Genomic DNA, 22,152 nt, shown 5'->3' on the forward strand with positions numbered 1-22,152 from the left:
TTGTGGAAGAGTTCTTATAGGTGAGATGGCTCACACATCAAATATTGTGGGCCTGCTGAAGAGGGAGGCTGCCTCCTTCTTCAACGCGCACGAGCAAGGAAAACAGACTGACCTCCGTGAGCCTCAGATTGGCGTGGGAGGGAAGGGCCAGCAGCAAGATTTCCCTTAACGGATTTTCCTCAGCCTCTGATCCTTTCCTTCCCTTGTGTTTCCACAACTACATGCGAACCCATTTAAAGACACAGGGAAAGCAAAAGCAGTGCTGATTTTAATAGTATGAGCCATGAGAGAAAAATGTAATTAATGAAATCACCTGAACACTCTGTGTGAGCTAGTTAAGGAAAGATTAAGTTTTACGTCAAGGGTCAGAACAAAGGGCCAGTGAGTAGATGAGACAGAAAGTGAGATTTTTGGCTTCACATAAGGAAAGACTTTTTATGACTTCCTGCTGCCGTGTTTTCTGTCATTGAGGCAGAAAAAGTATTTGAACAAAGTAGATGTTAAAAGTCGCCTTTAGCCCTCAAATCTTATGATTCTATGGTCCCAGATGCACATTAAATGAACACGGCCAACATTGACATGCTCTTGTGACTTTAGTCCTTCCATTGAGCCTGCAAGGTCAGTGCTGTTATTGAACCCATGTTCCAGGTGAGGAATCAAGGCCCACTAAGGTAAACACTTGCCCAGCAGTGAAGCCGAGATTTGAACCCAACCTGCTGTCATCCACAGCACCACATGCTCTCAAGAGTGTGGTCCATGGGGCGCCTGGGTGGCTCAGTCGGTTGAGCGGCCGACTTCGGCTCAGGTCATGATCTCGCGGTCCGTGAGTTCAAGCCCCGCATCGGGCTCTGTGCTGACAGCTCAGAGCCTGGAGCCTGTTTCAGATTCTGTGTCTCCCTCTCTCTGACCCTCCCCCGTTCATGCTCTGTCTCTCTCTGTCTCAAAATAAATAAACGTTAAAAAAAAAAAAAAATTAAAAAAAAAAAAAAAAAAAAGAGTGTGGCCCAGACACCCCTGGGGGATCCTTTCAAGAAGTCTACGAGGTCAAAACTATTTTCGCGTGAACACCCAACGTTCTGTGCCTTTTGTGCTACATACAGCCCCTCCAGGAGCACACAGTGGACTTTGCCAGTGGACTCATGGCAGGAGATGTCATCATCCCTGCTGTCCACGGACTGAATGTGGCTTGGGCGCTCTCGTGAGCTGAATGTTTTTTCAGGTTTAATTGCTCATAGGATAAAGGTTGATAGGCATAACGCACATACACAAAACGTCTTTGGGTTCCTCAGTCACTCAAGAGTGGACATGGGGGTTGAGAACACAAAGTTTGAGAAGGGCTGAGCTCTCTGAAGCTGCCTGTGGTGCGTGTGCATGCACACACGCGTGTTTGGGGGAGAAGATACGCCTCAAGAAAAAAGTTGAGAATAGTAAGGAAAGAGTGAACAGTGACACAATCTTAAAAGCAATGGGAGATCAGCAAACCTATCCCGGGACTCAGCTCGGGCCAAGCTGTGCTTCCCTCTCTGGTTTCCCATTTCCTCTTGGTTCTGCTGGCCGCGGGATTTAAACAAAATTTGCAGCCCGCCTGCATGACATGAGCCTGGTCTGCCACCAAACTAATGAAAACAATTAATCAGCATGCTTCCCTTAAAACTCTTCAGATTGGTAATAACGCTTAAGAAGAAACCATTGGCAATGTCATAGGAAGTTGTATTTAAATTTAAGAGAAAGACGTTTCATTTAGAACGTGCTAACTGAAGGCATGCTGGGAGGGAGGGCCGTTAACGGCGGAACCAGCTGCCTTTCTTGCTGCTGCAGCAGAGAGCAGCTGAGTGGGACCAAAAGGAAGGTAGGGGAGCAAAAACACGGGGGGCAGAGGGGGTAAAAGAGGCGTCTGCCCAGCTACCCCCAGAGCCCGTGGACGGTGCGGCGGGAGAGACAGGGTCAGTGGCATGCTCAAAGCCTTCGGTTCGTGAAAGCCAAGGACCGTGCCACTGCACCATACCCCGGAGTTTATTACCCACTGGGATAATGGGGTTGATGGCGTTTTTACACCAGCGGCCCCGCCAGTGAGTCCCATAACGGGACGTGGGTAACAAGTGCAGTGGCGACAGACAGCATGCCGTCATGCAGGCAAACCGAACGCGTTCGCCTGGTGGATGCGAGGGAGACGACAGCGCGTGCGTCTGAGTCACAGTACCTGTCCTCAGGCAACGGAGCCCCCGCCAGTGTGGCCACCGTCGGAAACACGTCCATGTTGCTTGTTGGCTCGTCAATCTCTAGTCCGGCCTGTATCACTCCCGGCCACCGAAGAATGCCAGGAACCCGGATACCCCCTTCCCAGTTGTTTGCTTTTCCCCCTAAAACGTCAAAATAAAATAAAAGAGAGAGAGAGAGAGAGAGAAAGAACAGGAATATGTCTTTTCAAAGCTTGGTTTAAGGCTCATTTCAACGCACTCTTCAATGTTCAACATGGGGCAGGTGATTTGGATGAACAAAGTGCTCTACTTGCATGGATTCAGTGAGAATTTCGTGAGCAACAGAGCAGACAATGGGATGAAAAAAACCACATACGACATGGTCACTATTATGCATGGCACACGGCTGGCACTGCCCGGTGGCCATGAACTAGGGCGACTCTACTCTCCCAGCGAGAGAGGACTCAGGTCAATGACCATGGACTCACGAAGCTGACATTCCATTTCTAGTTCTCACCAGGTTAGCAGGAAAAGTAACAGCCCCCCAAAATGTCCATGCCCAAATCCTCAAAATCTCTCAGACCAGGATAGTTCTGGAGGGCTGGGAACAGGACTTGTGGGCCGGGTCTCCCATTTAAGGTGAGTCCACTGGTCTGTGTTTCTGCCACTGAACATTTCTAAGATTTCCAACTTCCCAGGAAGTAATCTCTAGGCTCCTTGTGTGTTTAGTTGATGGCATTCTTGTGCCCTTAGAAACAATCCGCATCTTTTGAGAGACACAGGCTGGAAGGTGGTATGAGGGTGGCCTTGACAATGGACGAGGGGGCCCACGCCAACGAATGCAGCTGCCTGCAGATGCTGGAAAAAGCATGCAAACATATTCTCCCCGGTAGCCTTCACAAAGGAACACAGCTGCCAACACAGAGCTTTGCACAGGTGGACCCACCTTGGGCATCTGAACGCCACACCTGTAAGATAATCTGTGTTGTTCCGAGTCACTGCATTTGCAGTGTTTGTTAGTGCAGCTGCAGGAAAGGAAAACGCCAGCTGTGCGGCTCAGACATTTGTGCCTCAGTTCCCCCAGGACGACATTAGGTTGCCAATTACATGGAATCACCCCAAGTGTCACGTCCAGTGTCTGGAACAGAAGAAGAGCGCCCAAATCGCCATTTTCACCACTGCTATTAGTTTTGCTAGCAGGGTAGCTCTTACTGTTTCGGTGAAGAAACCAGCTTTGCCCACAGGAAGTGACTTGACCATAAGCAAGTAGAGCGTGAATGGGGTGTGGGGAGACGACGGAATGGTGAGAGCTCCGTCCAGAGTGGCTCTGCAGACAAGATGCCCTCCGAGGCCTGCAACTAACGCACCTGGAGGGACACAGGCATGCCAGCGCGAGAGCCCAGAGAGGCGAGGGCCGGACCCCAAGCCATGCAGCTAGCACAGGGACAGGTGCAAAACCAGACGCATGGCTTTCCCCTGAAGTAATTCAGCGTGGCTTTAAAATGAGCTGGGCACCGCTGAACACCACAGGAATAACCACGCTGGAAGCTGGGCTGGAGACAAGGGAGCGAATGAACGCTCAGCTACTTCAAAGTACCTCTTTCAAGCTTTGTAAGATTAAGTAAAGAGTTAAATTAAATGAACAAGTTGAGACATAAACTGATATGCAGCGGGAATAGAACGCATGAGTACGATGCATGGTTGACAAAGGACGTGAGTGCCACTTACACTTTAAAAATTGGGGCGCCTGGGTGGCTCAGACGGTTGAGCGTCTGACTTTGGCTCAGGTCATGAGCTCACGGTTCGTGGGTTTAAGCCCCGTGTCGGGCTCTGTGCCGACAGCTCGGAGCCTGGAACCTGCTTCGGATTCTGTGTCTCCCTCTCTGTCCACCCTTCCCCTGCTCCTGCTCTCACTCTGCCTCTTTCTCAAAAGTAATAAACATTAAAAAAATTTTTTTTAAGTTTAAAAGTGGAATACAGGAGACAGAGGTTTAAGGGATCTTGAAGCAAAGCTTCACTTCTTAATGCTGGTTTTTAATGACTGTGCTGGTTTTTGAATTCTGTCCATTGCAGAATGAATTGTAGCTGATGACTCTGGACTCAACTCCTCTACAAGCAAGATCTTTAAACTCTGGGCACTAAATGTTTTATACGCATAGACATCAGGGTAGACTCACATAAAAATTCACATTATCCTTTGCAGTTTCCATGATGGCCCCCAGGAAAAGTTAAAAGTATTGCACTATATCTTCTCAACATGATCTTAAGGTAATTATCTGACAAATACTACTATTCTTGCATCACAGACACCACATCAAAGAATAGGGAAGTTCCAATAATTTGCCATAATTTATTCAAGCTGTCAGTAGCTCAGGGAGCTTCAGGAGGACCCTCAAGGTGTGAGTTAGTCTGACTCTTCTTCTACGAGATTGAGCACAGAGAAGTGTCACTTGCTTATGTGAATAGCAGACCAGGCTCACGGCATTTTACCTGCTTATCCTTCTACTGGAGCAAACTCGGAATGTGCACCCGTTTACGCTTCTACCAGATCAAGATAGTAGGATTTTCACCTGCTTATCTGAACTCATAGACTTTAAACGTGTTTATCCATATACTGGATCAAGTTCATAGACTCGTCTGTTTAGCCTTGTACTAGATCAAGCCCACAGAATTTAAACTTGCTTATCCATCAACTAGATCAAGCCCAAAGACTTCCATCTGTTTATTCTTTTTTTTTTTTTTTTTTTTTTTTTTATTATTTTTGGGACAGAGAGAGACAGAGCATGAACGGGGGAGGGGCAGAGAGAGAGGGAGACACAGAATCGGAAGCAGGCTCCAGGCTCCGAGCCATCAGCCCAGAGCCTGACGCGGGGCTCGAACTCACGGACCGCGAGATCGTGACCTGGCTGAAGTCGGACGCTTAACCGACTGCGCCACCCAGGCGCCCCCCATCTGTTTATTCTTCACGATCAATCTCACAGCTTATCACACGCGAAATCCTTCTACTAGATGAACCTCAGACAATTTTCATTTGTTTATCCTTCCATTAGATGAACCTCATAATATTTTCCCTTGCTTATCCTACCAGATCAAACTCATAGATTTTTCATCTCTTTGTCCTTGTATGAGATTTAGCTCACAGGATATGCACATTTCTCTTACCAGGTGAGTCTCATAGAAGTTTCACCTTTTGTTGTACTAGATCAAGCTCCTGGAATTTTTTAAATCAATTCTACTGAATGAAAATCATAGACTTAAATCTTATTCTTCTTCAAGTTCAAACCCAAAGGACATGCACCTGCTACCCTTCTGGATGAACTTCATAGGATTTTCATCTGTTTGTCCTTCTGCAAGATTAAGCTTATAGAATATGCACATGACTATCTTTCTAGATGAACATCAAATAATTTTTACATGTTTCTCCTTCTGTGGGATCCAGCTGATAGGATACGCACACGACTATCCTCCTAGATCAAGCTCACAAAATTTTCATGGTCATCCTTCTAGATAAAACTCATGGGATTTTCATGTTTATCCTTCAACCAGATCAAGCCCGTAGAATTTCACTGTAAATTTAAGAACAACAAAATAAGTTTGCTACCTAACATAAAGATCTTGTTTAATTAACGGCTAGTGTATATATTTCTTGCCCCACTGGTTAACATAAAACAAATAAATCAGAAGGTAGGCCAAAATACCACAAAAACAAAAAAGAATCCTTTAAAATTTTTTATCTTCAAGATGTAACATGGCATTGCAGATTGGATTCTGAAACAGAAGAGTGCTTTAGTGCAAAATGTATGGTTAACAGTGATGTACCAAAGTTAATTTCTCAGCAAATAACAACGGTTATGCAGAAAGTTAACACTGGACGAAGCTGGGTGCAGGGAAAACAGTAGCTATCCTCACTATCTTTGTAATTCTGTCAATCTATACTAACTCTAAAGTAAAAACTGTACTAAAGACACACATAGAGATGCTATAAATATACGTGTGTTTCCCCGGTTAACTAAGTACTTGGCATTCTCTAGAACAAAGCAGAGAGAACAATACGAATTACTTCACAGGGTTTTATACATACTCTTTCTAATGGCTACATGTTACTGATCACGTACCATGCCATATGGACTATGACCTGCATTTTGTCACTACCTCCTTACAACCACCTCACGAGGGCGCGACTATCACTCCCCATGTATAGACGCAAACTCTGATGGTCTATAATATGCATTTCATCTCACTGAATCCTTCCACCTACCCCACAGTGGTGCTACCATCACTCTCCATTGTGTAGATGCAACACCTGACGGGGCTGAGGGCAGGTAGTTCCCGAAGTTACGGAGCCTGCTTGGGATTGTCTCTCTCCCTCTCTCCCTCTGCTCATCCCCTGCTCACTCTCTTTCTCTCTCTCTCTGTCTCAAACAAATAAATAAACATTAAAAAAAAAAAAAGAAACTTGGAAAGACAAATCTGAACTATAGCATTAAGAACCACAACCCCGGGCACACTGTTTTACCCTTCCAGAAGTGAGTGAACAGGTGCATCTTCTTTAAGGAAAAAGGCAGTGTTCAAGGACAGCTGACTGGAGCTCACCAGGTGAAGGTACAGGGACACCTGGCTGCAAATCCACGTGAGAGCAGGACTGGGAAGTGCCCAAGTTCCCACGTCTTGGCTAGATTTCCATGTCTTGGAATGAGCACGGGGCACAGATGTCTCTTCAAAATTCTGACTTCATTTCCTTTGGATGTGTACCCAGCAGTGGGATTGCTGGGTCATACGGGAGCTCTGTTTTTAATTTCTTGAGGGAACTCCATACTGGTTTCCACCATGACTGCACCAATATGCATTCCCACCAACACTGCAGGAGGGTCCCCTTTTCTGCACAACCTCTCCAACACTAATCTTTGGTCCCAACAGCTGAGATATGGAAATAACCTAAATGCCCATCAATGGATAAATGAGAAAATGTGAAATTACACACACACACACACACACACACACACACACACAAGGGAACACCAGGCACAGAAAAGGAGGAGGTGCTGCCATGAATCCACATGGGTGAAGCTGGAGAACATCATGCCAAGTGAAATAAGCGAGACACAGAAAGATAAATGAGTCAAACTCATGGAAACAGAGAGCAGAATGACAGTTGGCATTGGCATGGGACTGGGGAAATGGGGAGATACTGGTCAAAGGGTACAAAGTTGAATACGTTCCAGGATCTAATGGGCAACATGGGGGCTACAGCTAACCAGACCGTATCACATCACTGCGTACATGAAAACAGAGAGATCTTACGTGTTCTTACCACACACACAAAAAAGAAAAAAATGGTGACCGTATGAAATGATGGGTATGTTAAATAACTTGGCTGTGGATATCATTTCACAGTGTATACATACACCTCAACGTCAAGTTGTGCATCTTAAATATATACAATTTTTATTAGCTGTACTTGAAAAAAAGCTGAAAAAATCAGCAAAGGAGATACTTGTATTTATTTTGTAAATATGACTCCGTTTCACCATAAGAAAACCAAATAATCTTTCCATTTATATAAACGTTACCATTTCCATAAATGCCTATCCACTTATACAGGCACCCCCCCCCCCCCCCCCACAATACAGACAGTGCCATAGAAATCCACAGGCTCATCCAAGGTATGTGTAGATGATGATTCAAGTATCAGGAATCTACTCTGGGAACTCTGCTCTGAGATCCCGAACCTCCGGGTGATGGAAGAAAAGGGTATGAGAGCATGCTTGGTGTCCAGCTCCTCTGAAATCACCACAAAACTCCCAGAGGAAACCTAGAGTAGTCACACCCTGCCAGAGATCTAAGATTCCCCTGAAGAGCTCCAAGCCAGAAACAGTCCCCTGGAGGCAACAATTCTGCGTGCAGCGAAGGGGCTTAGCTCTGCTCAGGTGCGGTGCTCCGAGCACCATCAAGAAAGGTACAGGACTTAAAAAAAAAAAGAAAGAAAGAAAGGTACAGGACTATGGGAGGCAGTGTGTCTGCAGCTCCCGGGGCCCAGCCATTCACTGACCACCTGGATGTAAGGGCTGGCAGGACCACGTGCATGGTGGCATCCCAGGCTACTTTTCTGATAAGAAACTATCATACTCGGGATGAACCATGATGCTCTGTCAGGAAAATATGAACCCACTACGTGTAACATCCAAAGACCCTCATCTTAAAGTTCTGAATTTATATTCAGAAGGAAATAGATCAATAAACAGAACCCCGTGCAATTTTCTAAAGCTGTAAAAAGAGTGTTTTTTCTTTCATTTTACAAGAATGGTAAAAAAAAAATGCACATTAAAAAAATCCGTAACACTCCGTGCACACTCGGCTTAGGGAGAAACCTCTTTGGTTAAGTATGATCACACATTTCCAGGCATGTGTTCGTGAGCAAATAGTCTTGCTCGTCAGATGGTGTAGCTCTCACTCTTATTCCCCTTGCCACAGTCCATGGAAGAGGCTATGTGCAAAATGCGTCCATCAGGCTGAAACAGGACAGCTGACTCTCCCAGTCACTGCCACGATCATCCCTGGTGAAGTTCACGGCATCTACAATGGTGAGCTCCATTCATTCCGAAAGTGTTTATTAAGAAATTACTTAGGGTGACCAGGAGTAATGATGGAGTGCACCATGTTCCAGGAACTATTCAAGCTCATTGCAGAGATGAACATGTTCCTTCACCACCATCGCTTGCAGGGCAGGTACCCCATTTCACAGCTGGGAAATCTTTGGTCAAGTGATGGCACCAGGTAGGGCTCCAGAATCTGGGCTACGGAACGCTAGGTTTTCTTGATTCTCAGAACCCCATAGGGAACACAGTTATATGAACAAGGATCTCAACCAACAGGAATTCCAGGTCTGCAGGGAGAGCTCAGATGTCCCACCAGATGCCTCTGAGTGGGAGTCCACAGAAACCACAAGGGGGATGCCTGCTACCTAGGAACACCCACCCTGCCACCACAGAGTGTGAGTGGCGTCACGGAGGACAAACAGGGGCAGGAAAGTTGGAGATGTCTTGCAGGACAAAGACAAGAAAAACAGGGTAAGAAATCTGGATTGCTTTTTCTTTCCCCTGAAAATGCATGAGCAGAAAGAAAAGGGAGTACATTTACAACTTGGTCAAGTAACTGTCAAAGTCGCACACTGAACATCTAGATGGCACTTTGCCACGATGAGAAGTCACAGGGGAAGGATGGCTGAGTTCCCCAATCTCTCCAGGCAAATGCAGAGAAAATGCCACCATTTACTCCAAGCCTCTTGTCAGGAACAGCTGCTTCCGGGCCAGGCTTCTATTTTTGTCCTTTCTGATGCTGCCACCCGGCAGGTCAAATCACTTTTAGTGGCAAGAGCATATGCCAGTCATTCTCATACCTGATCTGAGCACAGAGTTTTGTGAAATCATCTCATTGCCACTTCTCTCCTCCTGGGCACCTCCATGACCGTGTAACGTGGATACCCAGCATGCATACAAACCACAATAATGCAGGTAGAAGCACAAATTCAATGCTTTCTCACCCAAGATGCTATGTTTTAAGCTTTTCTTCACTTATTCATTCCAGGAACCAAAGCCCACAAATTACAGCTCTACCTGGTGCCATCACTTGACCAAAGATTTCCCAGCTGTGAAATGGGGTGCCTACCCTGCAAGCGATGGTGGGGAAGGAACGTGTTCATCTCTGCAGTGAGCTTGAATAGTTCGTCATTACTCCTGGTCATCCTAAGTGATTTCTTAATAAACACCTTAGAATGAATGGACGTGACAGAATTACCTGCGTTCCGTCAGGCTATATCAGTGCAACACTCTCCTGATATCAGTGCTCAAAAAACATTGTAAAAACACCCTTAAAATGAACTGACTCAGTCTGAAGAGTTACACGTAACTCCTCGAGCACAACGTGAAACTGCTGACTCATCTGAGTAGGGGTTGGGGAATGTCTTCTCTCAGGGGCCAGGTAGGAGACAGGGGTTGGGGAACGCCTTCCTCAGGGGCCAGGTAGGAGACAGGGGTTGGGGAACGTCTTCTCTCAGGGGCCAGGTAGGCGATAGGCATTGGGGAATGTCTTCTGTCAGGGGCCAGGTAGGAGACAGGGGTTGGAGAACGTCTTCCCTCAGGGGCCAGGTAGGAGACAGGGGTTGGGGAACGTCTTCCCTCAGGGGCCAGGTAGGAGGCAGGGGTTGGGGAACGTCTTCCCTCAGGGGCCAGGTAGGAGACAGGGGTTGGAGAACGTCTTCCCTCAGGGGCCAGGTAGGAGACAGGGGTTGGGGAATGTCTTCCCTCAGGGGCCAGGTAGGAGACAGGGGTTGGGGAACATCTTCCCTCAGGGGCCAGGTAGGAGGCAGGGGTTGGGGAACATCTTCTCTCAGGGGTCATGTAGGAGATAGCTTAACGTTCATGGTTTCTTTCCCAACACTCACTTCTGCTGCCATGTTGTGAGACCTCGAAGAATAAGCGTGGCTGTGTCTCGATAAAACTTTATTTACAAAGCCAGCCATCAGGCTCCATTCGGCCCTAATGCCAAAACTAGCTGAGCCCTGCCCTGAGTTAACTGAATTTAGATTCTGTGTCCAGGTGAGTGCAGCAAGCAGGCAATTGCACAATAGTAAGTCCTTCAGTATTGAGGCAAAATGTCAGCAAGGCTTCTAGTAACAATGCATTTGTTCACTCAACTGGACACCTTCTTAATATCTCCTACAAGGTGAAAAACTAAGCCACGGACTGTGGCAGAGAATGCCAAGTGAACCATGTTCCGGGTCTGATCTGCTTCTGCAACATCATACTTTGGTTGAGCTAAGCCTCACCTAAGTGCCCCAGGAAACAGCTTGCCCCCTCTTGCCTTCTGGAAAGTTCTGTGTCTGGATGTCTGCTCTGCCAGGATTTTCCCCATCCCCCAAATCATTTTACACATCCTCAAAATCCTGGACAACACGCCCCTCCCATTTAATTAGCCTCCCACGAGCCCCACTGCAGGTGATATTTTCCTACTGTCCATTTCCTTAGCAGTTTTCAACTTCCTTGTTTATGGGATGTGTGACAATCAAATCTGTGCATATCTTATCATCCCAGCAGGACCATGAGTGCTTGAAAACAAACTCTGTCTAATTCAGTGTTTAATCAACTGAAATCTACATCATAATATTTTCCAAATTATAGGGTCCAATATATTTCTTGAGTGAATGAAATCATGGATTAATCCCTGAGGAGTATGGCTGGGGAAAAGACTATCCTATAGAAGTGATTTGAAATTCCTATTTCCAACCTCCTTTTTGTCCGTCAATGTTGCTAGGACTTTTCATTTCCCTCATCAACTGCATTCCGTAAGTCCCCTCCTCCAGAGCCTGACCAGCCTCAGAAGAGAGCCTCACCTTCCATCTCATGCAGGAAAATGAGCTCATCACCACCAAGTACTTCAACTCCCTGCCTGTCCAGACCTCAGTTGATGCTCCCCTGCCACATCCTTCCCGCTCTCTTGCCACTTTTCCTCCACACAACCGCAGCCGCCCTCTCCACAGACCACATGAGACCACATCGCTTCCATCTGCTCTGGCTCCAACGTGAGTAAATCAAGCACCCAGGATTCAACCACAAGCCTTACCCCCGATACGGCTTTTGCAACACGGGGCCCAAAGTGCAGTATTCTTTGCTCACGTGGACAGCCCCAATCACTGCAAATGGCACTACGATGTTTGGAGTTCTTGCTAATCTTATCCTATCTATGTGGTCCTCACTGCTGGCTCAGACCACGTAATACACTATTTCCCTCACATTCTTGCCCAAACACTGAGTGCCGTGAGTTCACATCTGATGCGAGCTCCCATCTCCACGGTAAGACATTAGCCCTCAATGAAAATGGATGTGTTCTCCACAAGTCTTGATCTTCTCAGCAATTTGACGTCAGTTATGCCTTGGGTTAGCTCTCTCATTAAAGTTGACCCTGATCATCAAGTATGCTCCAATCTTTCCCATGACAAAGCCCTGCTTACAATGGCTTGCCTGCCTTTATGGACAAATTTTTCAAAAGAACCCGAGAAATTTCTCATCCATCCATCCATCCATCCATCCATCCATCCATCCATCCAGACTTGGCCTCTTGCGTCTCCACTGAAAGTATACTTGTGAGTGTCTGGTGGCTACTGAACATAATTGGCCTTATGTCCTCATCTTACTGGGCTCTTCAGCACCATTTACGTCTACTACCCTGCCTTTCCTCGAATCTTCTCTTCTCCTCGTCTTCTTCTGACTTCCCAAATAACTCTGGCAATATGGCCTTTACCATATCATCACTGTCTACCTCACCATTTAGGTAAGAGTTCTTCAGGATTTGTTCCTTGACCCTCTTCTCTTCTTACACCAAATGATCTCATACACCTCTCTACGTGCCATGACTCTTATTTCATAAAGGGAATCTCTGTTTATACAACCACGTGAGCCAAAAACACAAGACACGTCTTCCTTTCCCTCAAACCCAGGATCCAATCAACAGCCAATGCCGATGGATTTATCGAGGCAGCAATGCTCTTCCATTCCCAGCTATATCTCCTCAAACTATGCATCCTTCCAACCCAAGCTCGAGTATTTTTTTTTTCAGTTATATATTTGGTCAGAAATTATTTCTGAAAACACGTGAGGCACCGTTGTAGGCTCCACGGATACACATGTGAGTGAAATAACATATACGGCGTCCCAGATCTCACGTGTGGAGGACGGTAATACCCTGCATGTACTGGGTGCTCCTGCAAACACTTGGCATGCACTGACTTTGTAATCCTCACTAAAGTTCCCCATGATATTCCTCTAATAATATTCAATCATATTATTCTAATTCTAAGGATGACACAACAGATACACAGTCATTCCTCCACGTATCCTTATTTCCATGACTCTACCCTCTCCTTCTACTAGATTTGGGTGGCATTCTTCACATGCAATTTTACTACCCAAATGGCAATGATTATTTGAATGCATTTCTACTGGACATATTAACTTGGACGTGTGGCCTCAACAACTACATCACCCGACAATCCTTGTGTTCTCTTTCAACTCTAGCTACGCCGAGCGGCTCTTGCGCTCGCCGTAAACATCTCACTCCCGCCTAGAATGAATTCCTCACTGCTCCTCTCCTTGCCAACATGCGAAAACATCAGCCCACAAAAGGTCATCTCCCCAGGGGAGCCTCTCGGAAGTCCAGGCTGTGCTGAGCACCTGTAACCATCTTCCCGTGAGAGAGTTCCCTTAGCACCTCATTATTCTCTGTAGAGAATTATCTCCGTAGATCTCCATCTCCTCAGTAGAATATGAGCTACACGAGGTCGGGAACCCTGCATCCATGGCCTTTATGCCCTAGCAGCTAGCCCCACACCTGGCACACTGCACAGAGTCGATAAACAAAATGCTTGCTGCTCCAATGTGACTGAACGAGCGCACTGATAAATGAAGATAGCACATGGTCTTCTCACAAAGGTGAAAAGGCTGTGGATGCCTTCCGGCACACTAAACACCCATACAGCGAGACGCCACAGCTTTTCCCACTCCTGGGAAGCTGGTGAAAACACCTGTCCAAATCTGAAGACAGAACCTGAACGTTATATAACCACCTTCCAAGAAACTACCAGACCCGTTTGCTGTCTGTTTCTGAACAAAAGTTATCGATGGCTCTCTGAAAGATGCATTACTGGCATGAGAGAAAGACAAGCTGAATTCAGGGACTGTAGGGAGCAACTTATGAGTGGTACGGACTCAAGCCAATTAGTTGCTTTTGGAATTTGCATGTAAGGAAAAGGAGTAATGCCAGAAGCTGCAGAAATTCTGAAAGCATTTCTCTGCACGTGGGGAAAGTCTACATTCTTGAGCAACCCAGGAAAATAGGATAACCCCACCCCCATGCTTCTGCAAACACCGTCTGTAGAGTTAATTTATCCATTCCATTGACATTTATTACTTGCCTTTAGGCAGAGTAAAAGGGAGGTATGGGGAGAGCTTCCTTCAGGGTGACCTTGATTTCAGAGAGGAATGCAAATGAAACAGAGCTGGTCTAACTGTTCTCTTCCGAGAGCACAGGGAATTTTCTGCTATGAGAAAGAGACAGAAAACTCTCAACTCTGCTATAAGAAAATCTTAGGGAAGTTATTCTGGCCCCAGCTGAAGGAGGGTATTTTAGGGGAAAAGAGGAAGATCCTCAGGAATGGTCCTAGGAGCAGAAGGAAGAGAAATCTGGGACCTGCCCACTATTCATTCAGCAAGTATGTAGTGAGGACCTGCCACATGGTTACTGTAGGCAAGGAGACAGAAGGAATAAGACACCGCAGATGTCTCCTTCCATGGGATTTACATGATGAGAAGGCAGTCAGACCATGAGCACATAAATGAATAAACACAGAACATACTGGATGCACAAGAAATTACAGTGAGGTGGTGTGTTAGAGATCTGGTGGCACAGATGAGAACTTTTGTTTCAATGGTCCAGAGAGATCTTGCAGAGGCAACCCGCGAATGAGGGAGCAAATGCACGCAAACATCAGGAGATGAGCTCTGCACCAGAAGGAGCTGCCAATGGAAAGTCCTGAAGGTGGAAACGAGATTAAAATGCAGAAAGACAGAAGGAAGATAAAGCAGTTCTAGGTCACACAGCCAAGGTGCAGACTTTACATTGTATTCTCAGTGCATGGGGATATAGCAGAGGGTTTTAGGAAAGGAAGAAAAGCCTTGTGAACACAGAGGAGGCAGAGATTGGAGTGATGTGTCCACATGCTAAGGAAGGCCAAGGATTGCCAGCAACCACCAGAAGCCGGGAGAGGCAAGGAAGGATCTTCCAGTAGAGGCTTCAGAAGGAGCACAGTCTTGATGACCCCTTGATTTCAGATGTCTGGCTTCTGAAAGTGAGAGAGAGAATAACGCCGTGTTGTTTGTAAGCCATCTGTTCCGTGGCAGCTGGAGGAAAACTCAATGCAATACACTGAGTGCATGTTTATTGAAGCTCATCCGGCTGCCTGGGTGGAGAATGGATTGCAGACAACGAATCGAAAGACCACCTGGAAACCCACTGGGGAGATGAGCTGGAGGTGATACTGGCCTGGAGGAGGAGATCATTCTTGGACATGAGAGAAGTACATCCATGTCAGGTGTCCTTAGAAGATCAAGTGTATAGGACTCACTGTTGGAATATGAGGGACAGGGCAGATCAAAGAAAGAGGCTGCAGGGACTCAACGAAACCAGCTTTAGGGGTTGAGTCACTGAGCGAAGACCAGTGCCAATCAGTGCAAATCAGTGATATCGTTGGCCTGTGAGACATGTGGTCTTGGGGATCTCTAAGATCTCTAGTATGGATCTGTTCATGGGGACGTGCCCCATGAACATCCATACCCTGTATCATGCGGGGAGCTGGATAGAACAGTCTGGGGTTCACCGTAAGTAAGGGTTACCAGCCCTCAAATGCCACCTGAGGGCACGGGCTTAGATGACACCATATTTGGTGAATGTGTAGGTAAAGAAATGAGGGGATTCAGGACACAGCCCCAGAGGTTTCCAACTTTGAGAGGCAGGTCAAAGGAGGATTATAAGCCAGCACTGAAGGGTGAGAAGAAGCTTCCATGAGGTGGCTTGCACCATCTCTACGAGACTGATCCAAGGGCTCTAAACATTGATGTGGACATCAAAGGAGGCTGGCTGAGGCCAACTGATCCTTTCTTAAGAGAGCCACAACTTTTGGGACTATTTCTTGAGCTCCAAGTAAGCTGCCCTAACCCAGGTGAGGGTGTAGAATGAAGAGAGCCTTTTGAAGATCCCTCCATCTGTCTGATGTAAACAGACCCAACACCCGCCCAAGATGCAGTTACACAAACTGAGAGCCACGGTCTGTGCTCCCTACACACAGTTCAGGACTGCAAGGAGATTATAAATCCTGTTACTTTAAACCAGTGATTCCTATTCCCCAGTCCCAAATTATCAGTGTGGACATTTTTCAATATTCTACCAATCCTGATGGCATTTTTACATTTAACACTTGTTAAGTGGTCATAGGCTAGTGTAAACGTTATGGCATTTTGAGGTTCACTTATGTATCTTGCTGTTTAAGTAAGCTCTATGCACAACGTCACGCTCAAATTCACAACCCCAACATCAAGAGTCACATGCTCTGGGGTTCCTGGGTGGGTCGGTCGGTTGAGTGTCCAACGCTTGATTTCAGCGCAAGTCATGATCTCAGCATTTGTGAGATTGAGCCCTGCAGCAGGCTCTGCGCTGACAGCTCAGAGCTTGCTTGGGATTCTGTGTCTCCTTCTCTCTCTGCCCCTCCCTTGCTCACTCTCTCAAAATAAATAAATAAACTTAAAAAAGAAAAGGGTTGCATGCTCTACTGACTAAGCCAGCCAGGCACCCCTACTTAATCTTGCCCTTTTTTTTTTTCAGTATATATTTTTTTAACGTGTTCATTTTTATTTATTTTGAGAGAGAGATAGGGGAGAAGTGGGTGAGGCACAGAGAAAGAGAGGGAGAGAGAGAATCCCAAGCAGGCTCTGTGCTGCCAGCACAGAACCCGATGTGGGGCTGGATCTCATGAAACCGTGAGACCGTGACCCGAGCCGAAACCAGAGTCAGACTGACATAGATGACCCATCGGTCAGTCTAAACAGGAGAATCATGCTGCAAACATCATCTTTAAAAGAATGAGAGAAGATTAATGGTGTCACTATTCCCTCACCCCCATAATATTACATTTTTTTCATGCCGACAACAGCACGGACCTTATGTCCCTAGCATTACGAGGAATAACCTGTTGAATTCTGGAGAAGGATGGTTTAACTGTAGCCATTCTATTAAATTAACCCACAGATTTTATTAGGGAAGCAGATTAGAGTGCTAACACGGCAGAATCACCGGGCTCATACACTAACGATCTTTCCGAGGGGTTTTGATTGAGAGTAAAAATCATCAGTGCTCAGAAAAAGACGCTCTCTTGATCAGGGAGTTTAAGCAGCGTGATTCCTCTGCGAGCGAGTCTGTTGGAATTTGCAGCTTTAGGAAACCAGATGTTTTGACATTTAGAAGTCTTTGGTCATTTCCCACAGCTCGAAGGAAACCACATCTTTCTTTTAGGGCATCGCCTTTTATCAATGTTTCACTGGGAGCCCGATTTCAACTAAATCTGACAAAGGGATAATGCTCTGCAACAGAGTAGTGGCTGGGATATTGATAGAGCACAATACACTGGTGATATTTCCAGCATTCAAGCAAAACAGGACAACATGGATAACGCATCTGATAGGTTCCCTTTTATAAACGAAAATCAGGAGGTAGCTAGCGACACGCTGTGAGGGCTGTATGATAGCCTCGCTTTGTGACCGTCATTCAGGACCCTTGATGCTCCCATCCTCACCCACACCACTTGTATCTTCAAAGAGCCAACTCTCAAAGCTACAAGCCAATACCACCACCCCCTCCGGCTCATACCCCATCCTGGGATCCATCATCTGGTCTACGCTCCCTGAACGGAGTCTCCACTCTCTGTAGCTTTCTTAAATCACATATTCCTTTGCAGCCGCTTCTATGACTGCATTACTGTAAGACTGTACCCATTACTTCTATCAGTTCATGTCTCATCCCCAGGTGCTAATAACCCACTTTCGGACCTCACAGACCTTCCGCGGGAGAACGAATGAACGGGTTAACGTGTGCATGGAACACAGTCTGTAACTCCATCTTTAGAGACGATGGCAGCCGTAAAATAAACTAAAAACCGCTCTCTCCAAACAGGCCACAACCTCGTGGAAACACGGCAGACATACCTCATCTTAATATATTGCAACACGGGTTTTGACTGCCGCCTATGCTGAAATAAGACGATAATCAGAGGAAGCTGGCCGAAAAGAGTGGCTGCCTGGGGAGGGTTCGTCCTCTGCCCATGAAACACTTGGGTTCGCTCACCTGACCCGCATCAAATGTCACGCGTATGCTCTGCCCTGGCGTGGTGACAAAGGCAAGCCAAGGAAGGGGAATGAACACCCCGTGCAGGTTATCCAGACCAGCACGGAACAGGAATGCTTTCCACCCTGCATTCCAGGGAACCAAACGTGTAAGAAAGGTCCCTGCCCCGAGGTGCTCAGAATTTCAGACGCCTGTAAGCCGTGCACGGAAAGATGTAAAACCAAGCATAAGGTACACTGCCTTTGGGACAGACGGCACGTTACCCTCTGTCCAGCGCCCTGCCTCGGTCCAGGTGCACTGTGATGTGTATGACTCCACTCGTTCGTGTCGCTGGACAAGCCGTGTGCTGCTTCTTAGGCCCAGCGCTAACGTGGGTGACCGCTAAAGTGGGTGAGCCATAAGCACAACGAGAGAGCGGGCATAGCGGGTGGCTACCACCTTCCCAGCCATGCTTCCCCTGGCAACCACTGTTGACTTCCAAGATGCAAGAACAGGTCATTAGACAAAGAACACACGTGGCCTCCAGAGGCTTGAAAAGACAAGGAAAGGAATGCTTCCCCAGAGCTTGCACGAGGACACAGCCCAGCTGTCACCTTGGTTTTAGACCAGTGAGACCCACTTCAGGCTCCTGACCTCCAGAACAAGAACTTAATAAACTGGGCTGTTCTGGGGCGCCTGGGTAGCTCAGTCGGTTAAGTATCTGACTCTTGATTTCAGCTCAGGTCATGATCTCACTGTTCAAGCCCTGTGTTGTGACAGTGCAGAGCCTGCTGGGAGTCTCTCGCTCTCTCTGCCCCTCCCCTGCTCTCTCTCTCTCCATAAATCAATAAATATAAAAAAAAAACACTGCTGTTTTAAGCCACAAGTCTCTGTTATTTTGTTTTGGCAGCAACAGGTAATTGATACATGCATTGTTGTTTTAACCAGCTATCCGGTATGAGGCTGCATTTGTGTGAAGACGACATCATGTCTTGACCCAGAATGCGTGCTTTTCACCCCCATGGAGACCACACAGAAACGCGACATGGCCACGTCGTTGTCCAATGCCAGTGACACAGCGATGTCCCGCATATTGGAAAATGGCAGAGGAACAGCATCAGAGCTCAGAGATCAAGGAAAACTCAACCAGCGCATGAGCGGGGAGGGTACAGCTTCTCCACATCAGCACTTCCCACCCTCACAGAGTCCTCACCTTTATAGATTCCGTTACTTCCTCCGTGAACTTCTCCTTTAGGGGTCACCTCTTCCACGTGTGCTCCTTGGTCCGAACTGAAGTAGATGAGGGTGTTATTAGCCAGTTTCAGCTCATCTAGGACCTTCAAGATCTGCCCTGAAGGGGAGAGATAGCCAACATTAACACAGTTCAATCTCTACAAAAGGAAAGGAGATTACTTGCTCTCACCGACTTCTCTTAAGATGGGAAGGAAATGTTCTCGGACATCACAGCTTTCCCACGCCGATCCCAATGGGGGATGCAACGTAATCAGAAAGTCTAACTGTGGCAGGGTTTTTGGAAGCTACAGTCATTGAACCAAGTGTCATCCAAAAGCATCATCTGAAACTCTAGGCATCGTGGACGGATTCTGCAGACTGATACCTGAGAAAGTATTCTGGAAGAATCAGGACCACAGAGCATGAGCCACTTAGAGGAACGTGGCATGGTCCTGAGTAGAAGAAGTCTACCAGTTCCCCTAATTCAATGCAAAACCCCAAACCATCAATGTTCTTCTTACACGAACAAACATGCCTACAAATATTTTATGATGAATGTCTTCTTCTAATACAGTACATACAGATATAGAACTATCTGTATTTTATTTAGACCACACAGAACCTTAATGACTAAACAGTGTAGGTTCCATTTTGCAGATGGGAGCAGGTGGGGCCTCGTCATGGTCACAGAGTTAGGAAGTTGAGAAGCCAGAAAGTAAGCGTGAAATCTGATTCCAAAGGGCAGAGTCTCAAACCTTACATAGCTACACGGATGGACTCCATGGGAACCACAGAGGAGCGAAAAAGACATCTCATGATGACGTCTCATGAAATACTCATGGACGAGAGGATATGACAGCCACCTGTTTTCTTTCAAGCAGGAAGAAGGGAAGGCAGGATGGGGTACGGATTAAACAACATGCGGCACGAGTTCATGGTTGTTACAGGTGCATCAGGGGCACGTGAAAGTTCACTTCACTTTTCTGTCTGCTTCTATTTATGCCTAAATTTTCCATAGGAAAAAAAAAAAAAAAAGGAGCTGGCTGAAGGCAGAAGGGGCTAAAGTATGGGCTGCCTGTTGAGGAAGCTGTTGCCAGCTCTCAAGTCAGAAGAACATGACGGTGAAAGTAAGGAATACACTTTGTGATCTCCACAGAGACCCACATATGCTATGCTACCAGTTAAATTTAGTAAGTTAATGCGTGCAGTTATATTCTCATTGAGGTACTAGGGTGTGACCCCACTTTTGATGTTTGACTGCTAAGAGCTCTTAAAGCCTCACTGCTCCTCATTCTACATGTGCCCAGCCAGCTAATAAGAGAGCCAGGGTGCTGCACCCTGCCGTACTCATGGGGGAACCAGGCTACGCCAGCCCCGCCTGCACACCGAAGTCAATCCCTGCTTCCTCCCCCATCGCTCTCAAGCTATTTTCGGACCAGCTCGGGACCTACCTTGCTTGCCACAGAAACCCTCATTATGTGAGTAATAAACCTTTTCAGAATTTTACAAGGACACCAAGTATCCCCTGCAGCTGTAATAACTGGGTAAGGGCACACTGTACCCAGCACGTAGGTCAAGCCCCAGTGGGGACGGGCCCCCCACTTTGGGGCCGCACCTCCACCCATGTGGTTCAGAAAGGGTTGGGAAGGATCGCACCATCAACTCTCCGTGGAGGTGCACAGATGATTTCCGAGCCAAAAGCAAAACCCAAGTCATTTGTTACAAGACATGTGTCTCCCATTTGATTGTAAATGCTACGGGCTACAGTATATTCAATCTTTCTCAAATTTTTTAACTCATATCATAAACATTCTAAGAAGCCACACCATATACATAAATGTCATACTCAGAACCAAGGAGTAAGATCCACAAGGGCCATTTCAGATCTGTCTCCCATGATACATCATTATCAGGCAGACACGGGTTGTGGTGTTATCGGGTACAGCAAGGCAAATCACCTGTGTGCGTGGGGAGGTTTGGCTCCAACTCTAATTTAAGCTGTATCATAATTAACTTAATGAGTTGAAACAGGGAGAAGGAATAAGACAATATAACCTCCACTATGTTTTCAAGGGAAAATGCCCCTTTTGGCTCCTATGACAATTTCTTTTAAGTCTCTTTTTATTTATTTTGAGTGAGTGATAGAGAACAAGTGGGAGAGGGAGAGGGAGAGGCAGAGGCAGAGGCAGAGGCAGGGGGAGGGGGAGGGGGAGGGGAGGGGAGGGGAGGGGAGGGGGAGGGGAGGGGGAGGGGGAGGGGGAGAGGCAGGGGGAGAGGCAGAGGGAGAGGCAGAGGGAGAGGCAGAGGGAGAGGGGGAGGGAGAGAATCCCAAGCAGGCTCCACGCTGTCAGCACAGAGCCCAACACGGGGCTCAAACTCACTAACTGTGAGATCATGACCTGAGCCGAAATCAAGAATAGGATGCTTAATCAACTGAGCCACCCAGTTGCCCCTCATACGACAATTTGTAAGTAAAAACAGACTAAGCAGTTAGCAGAGGATTGAAGGGTTTACTTCCTTGAGTTATAATTAGCATTTTGCAAAAGGGTAGGCAATCATATATCTACCTTCCAAATAAGATTAACCTTTCACAGATTGAGAAGAAACTTAGCATCGTTTCTTTAAAATGTGGTGCCTATGATAACTTCTACACACACAAAACCTGCACATAAACATTTATAGCAGTTTTGTTTATAATTGCGCAAACTTTGGAAATGACCAAGATGTCCTCTCGCAAGTGAATGGATCCAGTATAGTGCATCCAGCCAATGGTCTATTGTCCATGCAGAAAAGAAATGAG

The 22,152-nt window shown here is 46.7% G+C and overlaps 1 protein-coding gene across 1 annotated transcript in view; it reads right to left on the bottom strand.

Moving 5' to 3' along the window:
• LOC145714925 (steryl-sulfatase-like) overlaps positions 1-22,152 on the bottom strand; it is a 152,210-nt gene that overhangs the window by 18,432 nt on the left and 111,626 nt on the right. The window contains exons 8-9 of the mRNA XM_081794454.1: positions 19,333-19,470; positions 2,201-2,360 (exon numbers count right to left, since the gene is read on the bottom strand). Of these exons, the coding sequence (XP_081650580.1) occupies positions 2,201-2,360; positions 19,333-19,470 (298 nt within the window). The remainder of the gene's footprint in view (positions 1-2,200; positions 2,361-19,332; positions 19,471-22,152) is intronic.

This window comes from Panthera onca, chromosome Y (assembly GCF_046562875.1).
Source record: "Panthera onca isolate mPanOnc1 chromosome Y, mPanOnc1 haplotype 2, whole genome shotgun sequence".
Lineage (NCBI taxonomy): Eukaryota > Metazoa > Chordata > Mammalia > Carnivora > Felidae > Panthera > Panthera onca.